This window comes from Prinia subflava, chromosome 3, assembly GCF_021018805.1.
Source record: "Prinia subflava isolate CZ2003 ecotype Zambia chromosome 3, Cam_Psub_1.2, whole genome shotgun sequence".
Classification (NCBI taxonomy): Eukaryota; Metazoa; Chordata; class Aves; order Passeriformes; family Cisticolidae; genus Prinia; species Prinia subflava.
The window spans coordinates 66,624,144-66,637,973 of NC_086249.1; the positions used below are offsets into that span (position 1 = coordinate 66,624,144).

The window sequence follows — 13,830 nt, forward strand, 5'->3', positions numbered from 1 at the left end:
TAAAGGACTTCTGAATATTCCAGACAGTTTCCCATTGAAGGAGAGGCTGAAGACCAGCCAGACCTGAATGCTTATCCCTGTGTGCTGTAGGAAACACCAGGTCTGGGCTTTCTGACAGCTAGAGCAAGAATGAAGCACTTTGCAGTGCTCGCAGAACCAATACAAAGAAATTGCAGGAAGAACCTATACCAATCCTAGTATTAGGCCTCAGAAGAGGTATGTCTGACATGTCATGGATTTGGGATGTCAGAGGTGACAAGCAAATGTGTTAGTGGCCTTATTGAAGATAATTTCTCTGTGACATAGAACTGCTGATCTCTACTAAATTCTGCTTTCAAAATACAAGCAGGTAGCAGGAATTGCTGCCTGGATGTGTAGGCATAGTTCTGTATTTTGTGCATCAGCTTTAAGGGATATCACCTAGTCTTTGTTGGTACTGAAGTGCTTATGTGAGCAGGAGAGATCGGCATTGCTCACAGGAACTTGTCTAGCATATTCACTACCTCAGTGGTTTAAGACAGAAGGAGGTGTAGATATGTGTGCTTATGAGCAGATGCATTTCTACTGCCTTTATGGAAAGAATGACTAGCAGCATAGGAAGTGTGATGAGAACTGCACACTGGCAGATACCAAATAAATGTGGTAATTAAGTGGAGGGATGTCTTCCCCACCACACCAGTATGGGACATGGGTGGAAGCACCTTCTCGAAGGAGGAGGAGAGATGATCTGCTGCAGGAGGGCAACAACGTTTCTTGCCTAAATCACATGAGAAGTAATAGCCTGCCAGAGGGCTGGTACCATGGCAGGCTGGTAGAGGCAGAGAGAGCTGTGAAGGACTGTGTCTTCCACAGTCCTTATGACATAGGCTAAAGATGTGTGTAAAGAGTTTTGCAATATGATTATGTGTTGCAATTTTAAAGAGCTGTATTAGGCACCAAACCTTTTCTGGTATGCAAAACATAGCATTAGGAAAGTAATTCAGTAGCTCCTGTTAGTTATAAATTTTCATAATATCATTACTTTATGTCACAATATTCCAGGCAGTTTGGATTACTTTGTCACAGCTGGATCTTATCTTCAAAATTTATAACATCCTTTCAGGTCTATTCTTCATGGTAAGCTGTTTTCTCTCTGTCTGTACTCAATAACATGACACAGTACTCAGAAAGGGTTATTTGTATGTACTTTTAAATACACTGATTCAAAACTACTAATACAATCAGATAACATGAACTATGCACAGACATCGTGATTCTTCAGGTCTACCATGGCTGCTGCCCTTAGTGCCCTGACATTTGGATAAAGGCTCCCCAAGGCATGGCTCCCTTGTGTTGGGGCAGGACCTGGCTTCCAGGGCCCATCCCACATGCCCATGCAAACAGCTTCAGCAGGACAGCTCCAGTCCTGGGCATTGGTCACCTCCCTAGGGATGGGGACAGGCTATGGCTGGGCTCAGGCATTGGCCCATGGGTGCAGATCTAGGTTGGGATCAGCAGGGCCCACAGGCAGGTGCAGGCTGGGCTGCACCACAATGAGTCTGTGGGTCTTCTAAAGACACAGCACCAAAAATTTGTCTTCAGAGCAGCTCCCACGGGGTGGGATGAACCCTGGCGATGGACCGCTCAATGAGGGATGCTGTAGACTCATAGAATCAGTAAGGTTGGAAAAGACCTCTAAGATCATCAAGTCAGGACTTGACTGACCACCACATTTGCCCACTATATCATGACACTAAGTGCCATATCCAGGTATCTCTTCAACAGCTACAAGGACAGTGATTCCATCAGCTTCCTGGGCAGCCCATTCCAATGCTTGACCACCCTTTCAGATAAGAAGTTCTTTCTGATGTCCAACCCAAACCTTCCCTGTCCCATTTCTTCTCATACTGCCCCTAGCTGTATGGGAGAAGAAGCTGATCCCCATCTGGCTACAACCTCCTTTCAGATAACTATAGAGAGTGATAAGGTCACCTTTTTCTCCAGGCTAAACACCCCCAGGTTCCTCAGCTGATCTTCTTATGACTTTCTAGAGCCTTCACCAGCTCCATTGCCCTTCTCTGGACCTGCTCTAGCACCTCAGCATCCTTCCTGAACTGAGGAGCCCAATCTGGGGTGTGGACCCACCAGTACCAAGTACAGAGGGACAATCACTTCCCTAGTCCTGCTGGTCACATTATTTTTGACACAGGCCAGGATTATGTTGGCCTTGTTTGTCACCTGGGCTCACTGCTACTCAAAAGTGTCCTCACACTTTGCACAGACATGAGGTCATACACATTGCGTGTGAGGTGTCTGGCCATGTGGGTAGGGTAGGGGATCCTGAGCAATGTCTGATGGGCCTCAGGCCAAGCTGGGAATCCCCCATGGACCTGTTTCCAGGGTCCATGCATCTCCCTGGATTGGAGTGGGGTGAGTGATACAAATCCATTCCCAGTGGCCAGCAAGCCCACGTTGGTATTGCTGGCTGCCCAGGTCAGGCAGTGGGACAAGGGCGTCAGACCAACCCAGAAGAGTTCCAGAGGCATGAGAGGAACTGGAGCTGCCCCACGTTAGTTTCTGGGCTGGGTGGAGGTGTTCACATGCCAGTGAGGAAGTCAAGACCTGGGACCGAGCTGGGGCTCAGGGTGGTGCAGAGAGCGAGCACTATGGAGAGCCTCAGGGCAGATGTACTGCACTCGGACAGGAAGGGTCCAGGCCCCACAACACTGGAGCTCATGGTGGTCTAAGTTGGCCAGAGGGCAGTGGATGCTCTCCATGGGGGTGACAGGGCCGGCCCTCATCCAGGGAATGGGACAGCCCCAGGAACGGCAGCACCCAGTGTCAGACACAGCCCAGTGATCCTGAGGGTCCAAGGTCAAGCTGGGAAGTCAAAACTGCAGGTCAGGGACAGGGTTCAGTTCTGGATCAGTGGCCCATGGCCCAGGACAACCTGGGCTGCCAGGCACCAGGCACTGAAGCTCTATCAAGGATCAAGCTTAAAAGCAGATCCCACAGGGCAGAGAGGGACACCTGCCATGGCTTTTCCACAATACCGTGCTGCCTGGGAGTCCCTTCCCACATCTCCAGCAGGAAGGGAGATAGGCACCATCAGCTGCACCATTTGTGAGCTTGCCATAAGCCCCAGCAGCCAAACCTCTGTGAAAGGTGCATGTGGATGCACTCAGGGCACTTACACAGGTTTTCTCAAGGCTGAATTCACTTGTATGACAAACTAATGATTTTTAGGCATTGTGCTGTCTTTCTTCAGTGTTTGCATGCATCTGTAACACTTATATCAAAATATTTCTGTTACTTCCCTCTTCCTCAGCCTCCTCGCTTCTTTATCTGTGCTGCAGTCTTTTCACTTGGCATCTATCATCATTGAAAGCAATGAACTCTTCTATCCACAGCACCCTGGAGCTTGTTCATGTCTAACTCTACAGCTTCCAGTAATGCTGTCAGTATACTGTAGCATAGACTTATCCTAATAGAGGCTGGGTTTGATCAGTTCATTCTATAAAATCATGATCTCTTCATTGAGCCTATCAGTTCATCTATAACTGTTTGGAAGTTCTCAGCAAAGCACGAGGACTTTGAATTTCACCCCAGCCTTCAGCACTGATTAAACACATGATTTTTTTCCTATCACTCTAACTTCACTGCGTTTTAGCTCTTTGCATCTCATGTTTTTATATAGACAAAGCCATTTTGGCTTTTTGCCACATACTGCGAGTCTGTGTTGAGTGCCAACAGCAACAATACACTTAGTGACAGCAAATGTCTTTAATCCAAATAAGTTTGCTAGTGCCTGCTGTCAACAGCATAAAATAAGGAACATAATGCTCTGTCATACTAAATTAACATTTTCAAATTCATCTCTTATCTTTAATGCCCAGTTAAGGAACACGATGAGAAAAACAAAGTTAATCGCGTGAGTTTTTATCCTCATACCAAACACTGATTTGAATCTGTTGCTCAAAATCCCCCACATTCTTAGCAAATATTCAAGAAGTGTTCATATAAATAATGCACAAGTGAGCAGTTTTCCCTTTAACCAACTAACAGAAAATGCTTTAAAATATAATAAAGCATAGCTTGTACCTGCATAGATACTAAATACATGCACATATAAATATATATAAAATACATAACTATATATATAGTTATGTATTTTCCTAAACACATGTATACCTAGATTGTATAAATTTAGTATAAACCCTGAACTGGATTACTTGTTACATTGATATATTTGCAAAGCAATTCTCCTAGTGATAAGGATATGAAGTTTTTCTTTCTCTTCTACAGCAGTACTATAGAATCATGTAATAGTTTGAGTTTTAAGGGTCCTTTTAAAGACTATCTAGTTCAAGTTTTCTGCAATAAGCTGGGACATATTCAATTAAAGCAGATTACTAAGAACCCTGTTGACCCTGATTTGGAATATTTACAGGAATATAAAAATTGTACTATTAATAATGGGATTATACTATAGTACATAACACTGATATAATCATATTAGTATTGTGACTGCAGTGCTCAATAAAAAGCAATAAAATTGGGATGAACATAAGACTGAGTTTTCCTTCTGTTTATGTCACCCAGCACTTCGTGATTAACAAGCTGAACAGCAAACATCTCAAACTGCAACTGCTCCGTACCACTATAATGTTGAAATGTGATGTTATCCTTTTGTTATAGTAAGCTATGAAATTATCTTTTTCCTCAACTTTCCCACTTCCAGTAATTTCATTGCCCCTTCAGCCTGCTTGCTTGATTTCTAGGTTGTGTGCATCTGGCAGAGACAGAAGAACTTGGTGCTCATCTGAAATGCATCCTTCCTTCCTTAACACCATCTTCAGTGCCAGTTCTCAGGAACTCTTTTTGTGTTTGTGTAATAGGACCAGTCATGTTACCATACAGCTGATCCCTTGCATGACTGAATTTAGTAGAGAAGTCTCTGGGTATTTGGTTTCTTTACACACTGTTTTCACTTCTTTGACTTCTCCAGAAGTCTTGAGTCAATAGTTCTGTCTTTGTAACTTCTGGTTTTATTGCTTCTCCAATTTATCCTGGTTGTTTAGGCCTCCCATAGTTTCTTGAATAGAATTTTTTTTTGTTAACATTTGTGTCTTTTCAAGACAGCTTGAAAGACATGGAAAGTAGGCTTGCATCATTATAATACAGCAGGTTGTTTTAATGTTGAGGACGATATTACACAGGAAGGAAGCAATTTTGCATTGCTGTTAAATAATATAGTAACATTTTTCTTATGTTAGGTGTCAAACTTCATGTAATCTTTCATATCTATCATATATATATATATATTCATATATATTCATATATTCATATATATTTTCCCTAAATTTGAAAGAGTGTAGAGGAGAATACAGAAGTGGGACCAGCTTTGAAGCAGATTCCTGAGAGCTGAGATTATTTTTTATTCCATATCTACCACACAAAAAGGTGGTTTTGTGTTTGCCTTTTTGTTTGCCTAAGACTATGCTAATTCACACAGAATACTGAGAAGATATTTCATTAGGTGTCTTTTTTCTTTTTTAAACCCTCTCAGTGACAATAGTGTTGGCTGAGCACTCAGAGTAGCTCAAAGACATTTTACATCTGATGCTAAATTCAAGCCTGGTTACAGACTTTCCCTGAGTGTTGTCACTGACAAAAAAAAAAACCCAAAAAAACCAAAAAAAACCAACCCGACAAAACAACAACAACAACAACAACAAAACCCAAAAAACCACACCAACCAAAAAGCCAAACAGAACCACCAAAAAAAGCCCCAAACTCAGAATCTGCTCATTTGGACTGGAAAAGCAAGGATGACTGTAAGCAAATACTCTCTCATCCCTCCCTACTCCTCTTTTTGGCTATTCACAGCAGTGTGCCTTACCAACATAGCCTGTGAGGAGCTACCCAGGCTCAGCAGGACAGGGCTACTGATCTGTTTCTTAGTGGCCTGAATCTAAAGCAGAGGTGTCTTCTCAGTAAGACATTGCTCTTTTAAACCTATTATCATGGGAAGGGTTTTCACATTTCTATTTCTAGATAAACTGCAATACAAGCTCCTAAGTCTTCTCCCCTTCTCACTTTTAGATCATTTTCTACCAAGGTCCCATCCAATACAAACTCATGACTGTTATGCTAGTGGGACACTGAAGGCTGCTTACTTCAGTGGAAAGTGCCCGCAGACACCACTTGAACTGTAGCCTACACTTTCATGGCTTAAGGAGGGCTTAGTGGTTTCTTGGCCTCTATCTTGATTGTTTTCTAGTGCATGACTGTGGAATTCATGGTCACAAGCACTTTGCCTGGCATAGTTTCTAGAGAGTTAGTGTGTGAGTGATGAATAAATTAAACAGATACTTAAGTGATAAGAAAGAAGTAAGCAGTCCTGTTTACAACCCTCATTTCTGCTATAAACTGTCAGGAAGTAAGTTAATCAGTCATTTAAGAAGTTCAAGGTGAAGTTGAAAGTTAACCTGTTAGTGCTGTTTTCCATTATCTCAAAACTTTTTTCTGTGTTACTGAACAGACAAAAGTTGGAAAACAGCCAGCAGTTTAAGGACTGTTTAAATATGAAGTTGGAAAAGGGAAAACATTTTGCTACAGGCCTTCGTTGAACCACTTTCGCCAAACTCCACAAATACAGTAACTGATTATGTGACATATTGCTGTCTCTGTTAAACTGAACACTGTGCCAGTAACATGCAATATTTCTTTTACTACTGATATTATCTTTTAAAATGTCCGCTGACAGTTCTTAAATACAGTTGATGCCTCTACAGCAGGACAAGAATGTTTACACAGGTAACCTGTGGCTTTCAGTTTGTGAATTTTACTTCAGCCTATGTCAATTGTTGTAAACTTTTAATTGGATGAGTTCCCAATGCTGATACAGATCTGGCTGCTGACAACATATATTTCACTCGTGAAGACAGACACAGCTAGAGCAAACACTTAGGTAAACTGAATTAGTTGTGGAGAAAATTACGGTTAAATTTAAAAAAAGAGCGCAAATCAATACTGATATTATCTGTATAAGAGAAAAGAAAGCTCTGCAAAGGAAGTACCAAAGGTAACATGTAGACAACAATGTATGAGATAAATAATGAGTTATGCCAAAGAAATTCTATGCAGAGTGGGTGGACCATGCCAATTGATCCAGAGCACTGCATACTTTGAGGATTCTTCATGGCATGAAGTTGCAGGAGCTCAGTCAACAGTGGGACAAATGTCTCTGCACTATGTATTTCATGAGAAGTGTAAGAGGCAGAACAGTTTATACAATGACCAAGCAGAAAGTCTCTGTGGGGGCTGCATCAGGCTCATTCTGCTGACTGCTGCAGCTGCATCACTGCTCAGGGACCGCTTGCTGTTTCGGTTGTTGCTCTAGATTTGCTATTCTACAAACATATCCACAGACACTCCCTCCACCAGTTTTAGAGCTGCTTGCATGGTGGTTGGTTATGCCTGAATTAATTTCACAGCCCTTCAATGAGTTATTTTTCAAGTGTTGTGTGATCCTCCTAAAATGTGGTAATCTGTTAAATAGCGCTGTACAGTTTGGACTCTGAACCTATTTTGCTAGGTGGAATGGTTGTAAGTTTCCAATTAACTGAAAATTAAGCATTAACTGGGATAGTTTTGAAAAAAAATTAAAACAATTAATTTTTACAATTAGAAATTAGTAAGTAAGTACTAGTAATTAGGTCCTATAAAGCATACCTTGACTTTCTTTTTAAACATTCTTATGCCTAGGGCCTTTCTTAAATCATTCAAGCATGACAATTTCTTTCAGCCACATTAACTTTCTGTAGCAAGTGGTACTGAACTTGTTCAAGTATAATTTGCTTATGTTATGCCTTTTTGCTTACACACGTGACTGGAGTGCTTTTCTCTCCACACAGTGGCATTAGTAAGTCCCTGGTTTACAGAGAAACATGCTGGGAATACAGATTATAGCTTTCATATTTTGTTTCTGTGGGCTGGGAGCTGCTATTGCTGCTACTGCATCAAATGAGTGGAAAGTCACCAGTCGAGCATCATCTGTTATCACGGCAACCTGGGTCTTCCAGGGTCTTTGGATGAACTGTGCTGGCAATGCACTGGGGGCTTTTCACTGCAGACCTCACCTTACTATCTTCAAAGTAGAAGGTAAGGAAGAGTAGTTTAACTGGAACGTACGGAAAGCCATGCGTACTGCAAGATGTGAGCCTGAGGAGGGAAAGATTATTTTGGCTTGTGCAAGAGATTGTGTTTAAAGCATTGTGATGAATGTAAGTAAAGGATCTTGTAGACAGAGTACCAGAAACAACTTTGTAGGAATGATATGTATTCCAGGAAAGACAGTAAGCTCTACTCTGTGGTTGGTAATACACGATAAGTATGCCGGACATAGTGCCACTAACGCACTCAGTATCAAACCACTGTTAGCAGAGAAATGGACTAAACTGTCTTACAGCTCTAATTTCCACGCCAAAATGAGCATTGTGCTTGCTGGATGGTGAGAATGGGAAAGATAGCAAGGTCTGTGACAGCTATTGGTGCTCTTTTTAGTATCTGAAAAAATCAGAGTGCAAATAACCTCCTCCCTGAATATGTGCATCCTGTGCAAATACCCATATACTAGGAATTAAGTGCTCGTGTATATACTTGCTTGTATAACCAGCTAATATTTTGACTTTAAAGATAAAAGGTGTGCTGCTTCTGAATGTCTATTTTAATGGAAAGTGTTTGATTTGTAAGCCATCTATCTGAGTGTAAAAACGAATGAGCACTTCTTGCCTTATGTCAGAAACAGCTTTTCTTGGAGAGAGGGGCTAACTGTAAGTGTACCAATGCAATGTGGTTTGTGTTTCTCTCTATGTGTAAAGCAGTAAATGAAGAGGTTTGGGTTTATTTGCTGTTAAACCTTGTGATAGTAGGCAAAATAGTGTTTTCAGTGAAACTCTATGTAAGCACTCATAATGGCCTTGGCAGAATGACTGCTCTCCCTGGAGTAGACAGCACACAAGAAAGATGGAGTCAAACTAGAGTAGGAAAAAAGTGCATTAAGACACCAATATTTTAGGGAGCCAGAAAATAAACCCAAGCTAGACAGAACCAGTCTCCTAAAGCTTTTATGAGACCAGAAAGAAACACAATTCTCTTAAGATATTGACATCCAGTGGCTGAATGAAACATAAAATGTAAAATTGCGTGGTTGTTACCATACCATATATTACATAGACAGGGTCATAGACTCACACATATATGGAAACACTGAAGCTTGTAAAGATCCTTACCTTTTCTTGCCTTTCATGCACCTGACACATCAGACTACGTGCTGTGACATACAGATCAACTCTTACACATAGAGATGATTTTGAGATAAAACTTGGCATAATTTCTCTTTATATTTTGTGATGCCATTTCAAATCATCACCAATCACCCATGAGAGATGTGAATGCATAAGAAGAGTTTTATTTCTTTTGAAGAATGTTCTTCATCAAAAATTACTTAAAAGGCACAGAAATTCACACACATTTTTGAAAAGTGAATATTTTGTTTTGCAAATAACCATTTATACGTTATTTCTGCCAACTTTTAAAGAAAGAAATCCAGCTCTTCTTCTCAGGCATTGTTTAAAGCAATGTAAAGTAACTAAAAAGTACCATTATTGCTATTGTTAGTAGCACAAAATGTGGTTTCAGAATAATCAGATGTAACATATTTGCCACTTTGTATTGTTACTATTATTTTCATCACTGGCTGATTGAAATTTGAATAAAGAGAAAATGCATGTTATACATGCATCATTTAAATATATACTTAAGCATCTGAGTAAGATTTTGAATGTTTGTTTTTAAAGGAACATAGACAATAATTTCACAAAATAAAGTAGCACACTCTTGTTCAAGTAAGAGAGTAACAAGCTGCTGTAATGACATTTAGGAAGTCTAATTTTAACTTGACAGTGCATGCACTAGCAAAGGGTAATGTTACATGTAGCACAAGCACTACTGGGAAAGAGTGAGGTATTCAGTTTGGAAAACCTGCTAAACATAAACTCCTGATAATCCAAGGAAAACAAGAGTTCAACAGGGAAAGGGTTTTGCACTCTCACTCTGTCATGGATTGTAAAACAATAAAATGCTCAGATTAAAGAAGTAATGAACTTTCTGTCCTCAGAGCTTCAATATATCATTATAGCTTACATACTGAGGCCAGGTTCTTCTGCACGTTCATCTTTTTATGGAATCGATTTGCAATTTTTCTATAGCCCAAGACAACTTACACAAGTTCCTCATTCCATTCCTATCTTTCCAATATCAGGTCACTCTACAGAAAGTATTAGCAGTAAAAGCAACAGCAGCAGCAACAATATTATGTAAGTGTAGTAAAGTCACTTCTATTCCAAAGCAGATTCATTGGATCATTAAATGTTTAATTGCAATTTTTGTGAGGATTTTGCAGAGGAGGCTTCTAAATAGGGTCTATGAAGTTTTAAGTTGTTTTTTTTTTTCTGTTTTTCACAGCATATTAAAACAAACAAACAAAACCCCAGATTCCAGAGGCCTTTCTCCGAGCAGGATTACCCTGCAGTCACAGGCGTATGCAGACATTTACCAGAACTGACTTTCAGCTCATCGACTAGTTGTTCTCATAGGAGCATAGGCAAGGCAATGAGAGCTCAGTTTCTGCAGCCCAGCCCAGGCACAGATGTTGAGGGGTTCATGTTTCTGGAAGTCTGGGTTAGCAGGGCCACACTGCTAACAGTATCCAAAGCTAACTGGGCTGTTGCCAAAGGTGCATGTGCATTCATATGTCCTGCCAGGGTTTGCTCTGCTGCAGTGACTGAAACATTCAGATGAAAGATCTTAGAGGGAGATCCTGAATAGTAATAGCATTGTAACTCCAGTCATTTAAGGCAATGTTTGTGGAAAGAAGCAATATCTTTTATTAAATCAGCTGTTTTGGGAGAAGTATGCAACAAAGTCATTCATCAGATCTGACACAAATACAACAAGCTTCAAGCTAAATATTATCTGGGAACATTGTCTCTTCAGATAACTTGATTATGATTATCAGAGCATCAGATACAGCCATGGAAATTGTATGACTAAAACCAAGAGGTCATTACTCACAAGCATAAACTCACACAGTCAATAAATGCCAGAAATTAAAACTAGCAGTGAGGCAACATTTTTTCAAAAAGAGTAACCTTTGATTAAACAGTCAGTCCTTATCAACAAGAAAGATACCTAAAGGCCCTTCAAAGCATGAGCCTGAGAACTGAAGCTCTGGAGTCATGAACTTCAGAAAGACAGTGACTTTTTATGGCAAAGTTCCCACCCAGCCTACCTCCTGCTAATGCCCCAGTGCTCCACAGGCAGTAATTAACCTCTTATGTCATTATTCTCATGTATATAATTCTGAATTCTTACAAAGACAGAGTTACCCAGATTTGAGAAGAACTATCTTTTAGCTATCAAGCATGGCTTAGACACTTTATTTAGGTATTTTGACTTGGGTGATGTTACAGAGAGCTGTTTCATTCACATAAATACAGAATTGTGACTAGCCAAATGAGCTGTGTGTACATCTGTTTTCTACTATACTTCCTTAGTCCATCAGGACAGCTACTAGGCTTCTTCAAACAATTAGGTTGGCATTTTGCATGCCTTACCTACAGCAGTGCTACATGACTCCTGTATGTTCTGGTTTTCCATGCCATGAGTTCAGGGAAGTGTACAAGAAACTAGAAGAAATCTGCTTCCTTGAACCTTTGCTTTTTTGAGCCTCAGATCTCCTGCTGGCATCTTGTCAGTGCCTGTTTTGGCAGAGCCTGATGGAGCAATGGTGCTATCCTGATGGTAGCCAATATAGAACAGGCAATGCCCAGCTGTTCTGGGTCACATCAGCAAACCGATTCAGAGCTGCCTTTTCATGATACTGACACTGCAATGCAGATAAGCAGCAGAGGGAAGCTGATACAAGACAACTGCTATTGCAGCACCTGTGCCCCAGGACAGCCTTGCATAGTCAAACACCATCAGGGTGTAGAGAGCAATTCTAGCTGGGCTTCAGGGTGACACTAGTACCTTTCCCAGAGAATTCAACCTCTAGAGAAGGAAAGGACTGACATGAGAGTGTCCCTTACTTGACAGAAACTTGCTGCCAAGGAAAGCACACTATGTATTTGTTTGGTGAGAGTCGACAAGCCAGCCAGATACAGGCACGGCAGCCAAGGCCAGGCTTCTCCTCAGCCTTAGGGGAGGACCCTTAGTGTTAAATCCCCCAGAAGCCAACATGGGCTTTATACCCATCCTGAGTGGGTTTGCAGGGGGTCAGGCTGCTTGAGTGTCGGGGATAGAGACTGTGCTCCTGCTGGCTGCTGCTGGACAGACCCCATGCCCTGCCCGCCGCCCCCGCTCCGTCGCGCCGGGCCGGGGCAGGCGGGCGCGCTCCTCTCTCCATGGTGCTGCAGGAGCAGCCCGGGGGAAGCGCCCGCCGTGCCCGGGGCGCTGCCGCCCCGCCCGGCGGGGGACGAGCAGCTGCCCAGATCCCTGGAAAGGCTGCTCGCCCTTCCCCCGGGGAAGTAGCCACAGGACAGGAGAGGTTTAACTGTGCCCAGAGCCCGGGCAAGCAGCAGCTGTGTGTGCTTTTGGGGGATCTCAAGGAAAGGGGCCGGGCTGTCAGCCTGGGGCGTTCGGCTTCAGCTATCATCCTGAAGGGAGAAATCCACCGGGAAGGCTTTCTTCTGCTGATGGTCAGCCACAGGGGACTCTGCCGGAGCATCCTCTGGGTACTCAAAGGGACAGAGTCACGGGGATCGTGATTTAACTCCAGCTGGTAAGCAAGAAGCTGGTCGCTCACTCCCCTAACACCCTCGGTGGGATGGGAGGAGAATTAGGAAAAGGTAATACTCATAGGCTGAGGTAAGAACAATTTAATAACTGAGATAAAACAAAATATGGCAATAATAATAATAATAATAGCAGTAACAATAATAACAATACAAAAAAGAGAGAGAGGAATAAAACCCAAGACAAAGAAGCGATGCACAGTATAAATGCTCACCACCCACTGACCGATGCCCAGCTCACCTCTGAGCAGCAATCGGTCCCTCACAGACAGTGCCCCCCTACTCCTGTTTATATGCCAAACGTGATAGTCTATGGTATGGAATGTCCCTTTGGCTATTCTGGAACAGCTCTGTTTTCTCCCAGCTTCTTGTGCACTTCCTCTGAAGGACTGAAAAGTCCTTGACTTAGAATAAACATTACTTAGCCACAACTAAAACATCAGGGAGTTATCAACATTATTTTCATTCTGAATACAGAACACTGCACAGTACCAGCTACTAGGGAAAAAAGTAACTCTACCCTAGCCAAAACCAGAACACGGGATCCAATATTAAGGCCAGGGGATAAATGTGCCAAAGAACTTTCCTGTAGCAAGCAAATCCTTCTAGGAATAGTGCAAATTGAAGGGAGGTACAATTGATCCATGTTCATTGGGCTGAGCCACCCCTCTGTTAAGCTTTTCTGGTCAGTGAGTACAACATCCATTTGGTGACTTAGAAAACCCAAGTCAAACAGCATTGGAAAAGTTGTCTCAGAATGAAAGGAAATATTCACTAGGATCAATAGCTCAAATTTGGGAAAGGTGACCATGAAACTTAGACAGAATTCCTCTCAGACTTTTATTAATGGCTTAATTCTCATGGCTTAATTTCTTAAAGTACTCTCCATTTTTCACCAGGCAGAAGGGCTGACTGCAATGCTGGTTTCAGCATGACGTCTTTTACATATGCATAGGAATGGGATGTCAGATCTTGGTAATAAGATGTTCTC

General features: G+C 42.0%; 1 protein-coding gene across 1 annotated transcript in view; it reads left to right on the forward strand.

The window, feature by feature from the left end:
- The first annotated feature begins 7,931 nt into the window (after positions 1 to 7,931).
- Positions 7,932 to 13,830, forward strand: part of CLDN10 (claudin 10) — a 53,168-nt gene continuing 47,269 nt past the window's right edge. The window contains exon 1 of the mRNA XM_063392315.1: positions 7,932 to 8,145. Within this exon, the coding sequence (XP_063248385.1) occupies positions 7,932 to 8,145 (214 nt within the window). The remainder of the gene's footprint in view (positions 8,146 to 13,830) is intronic.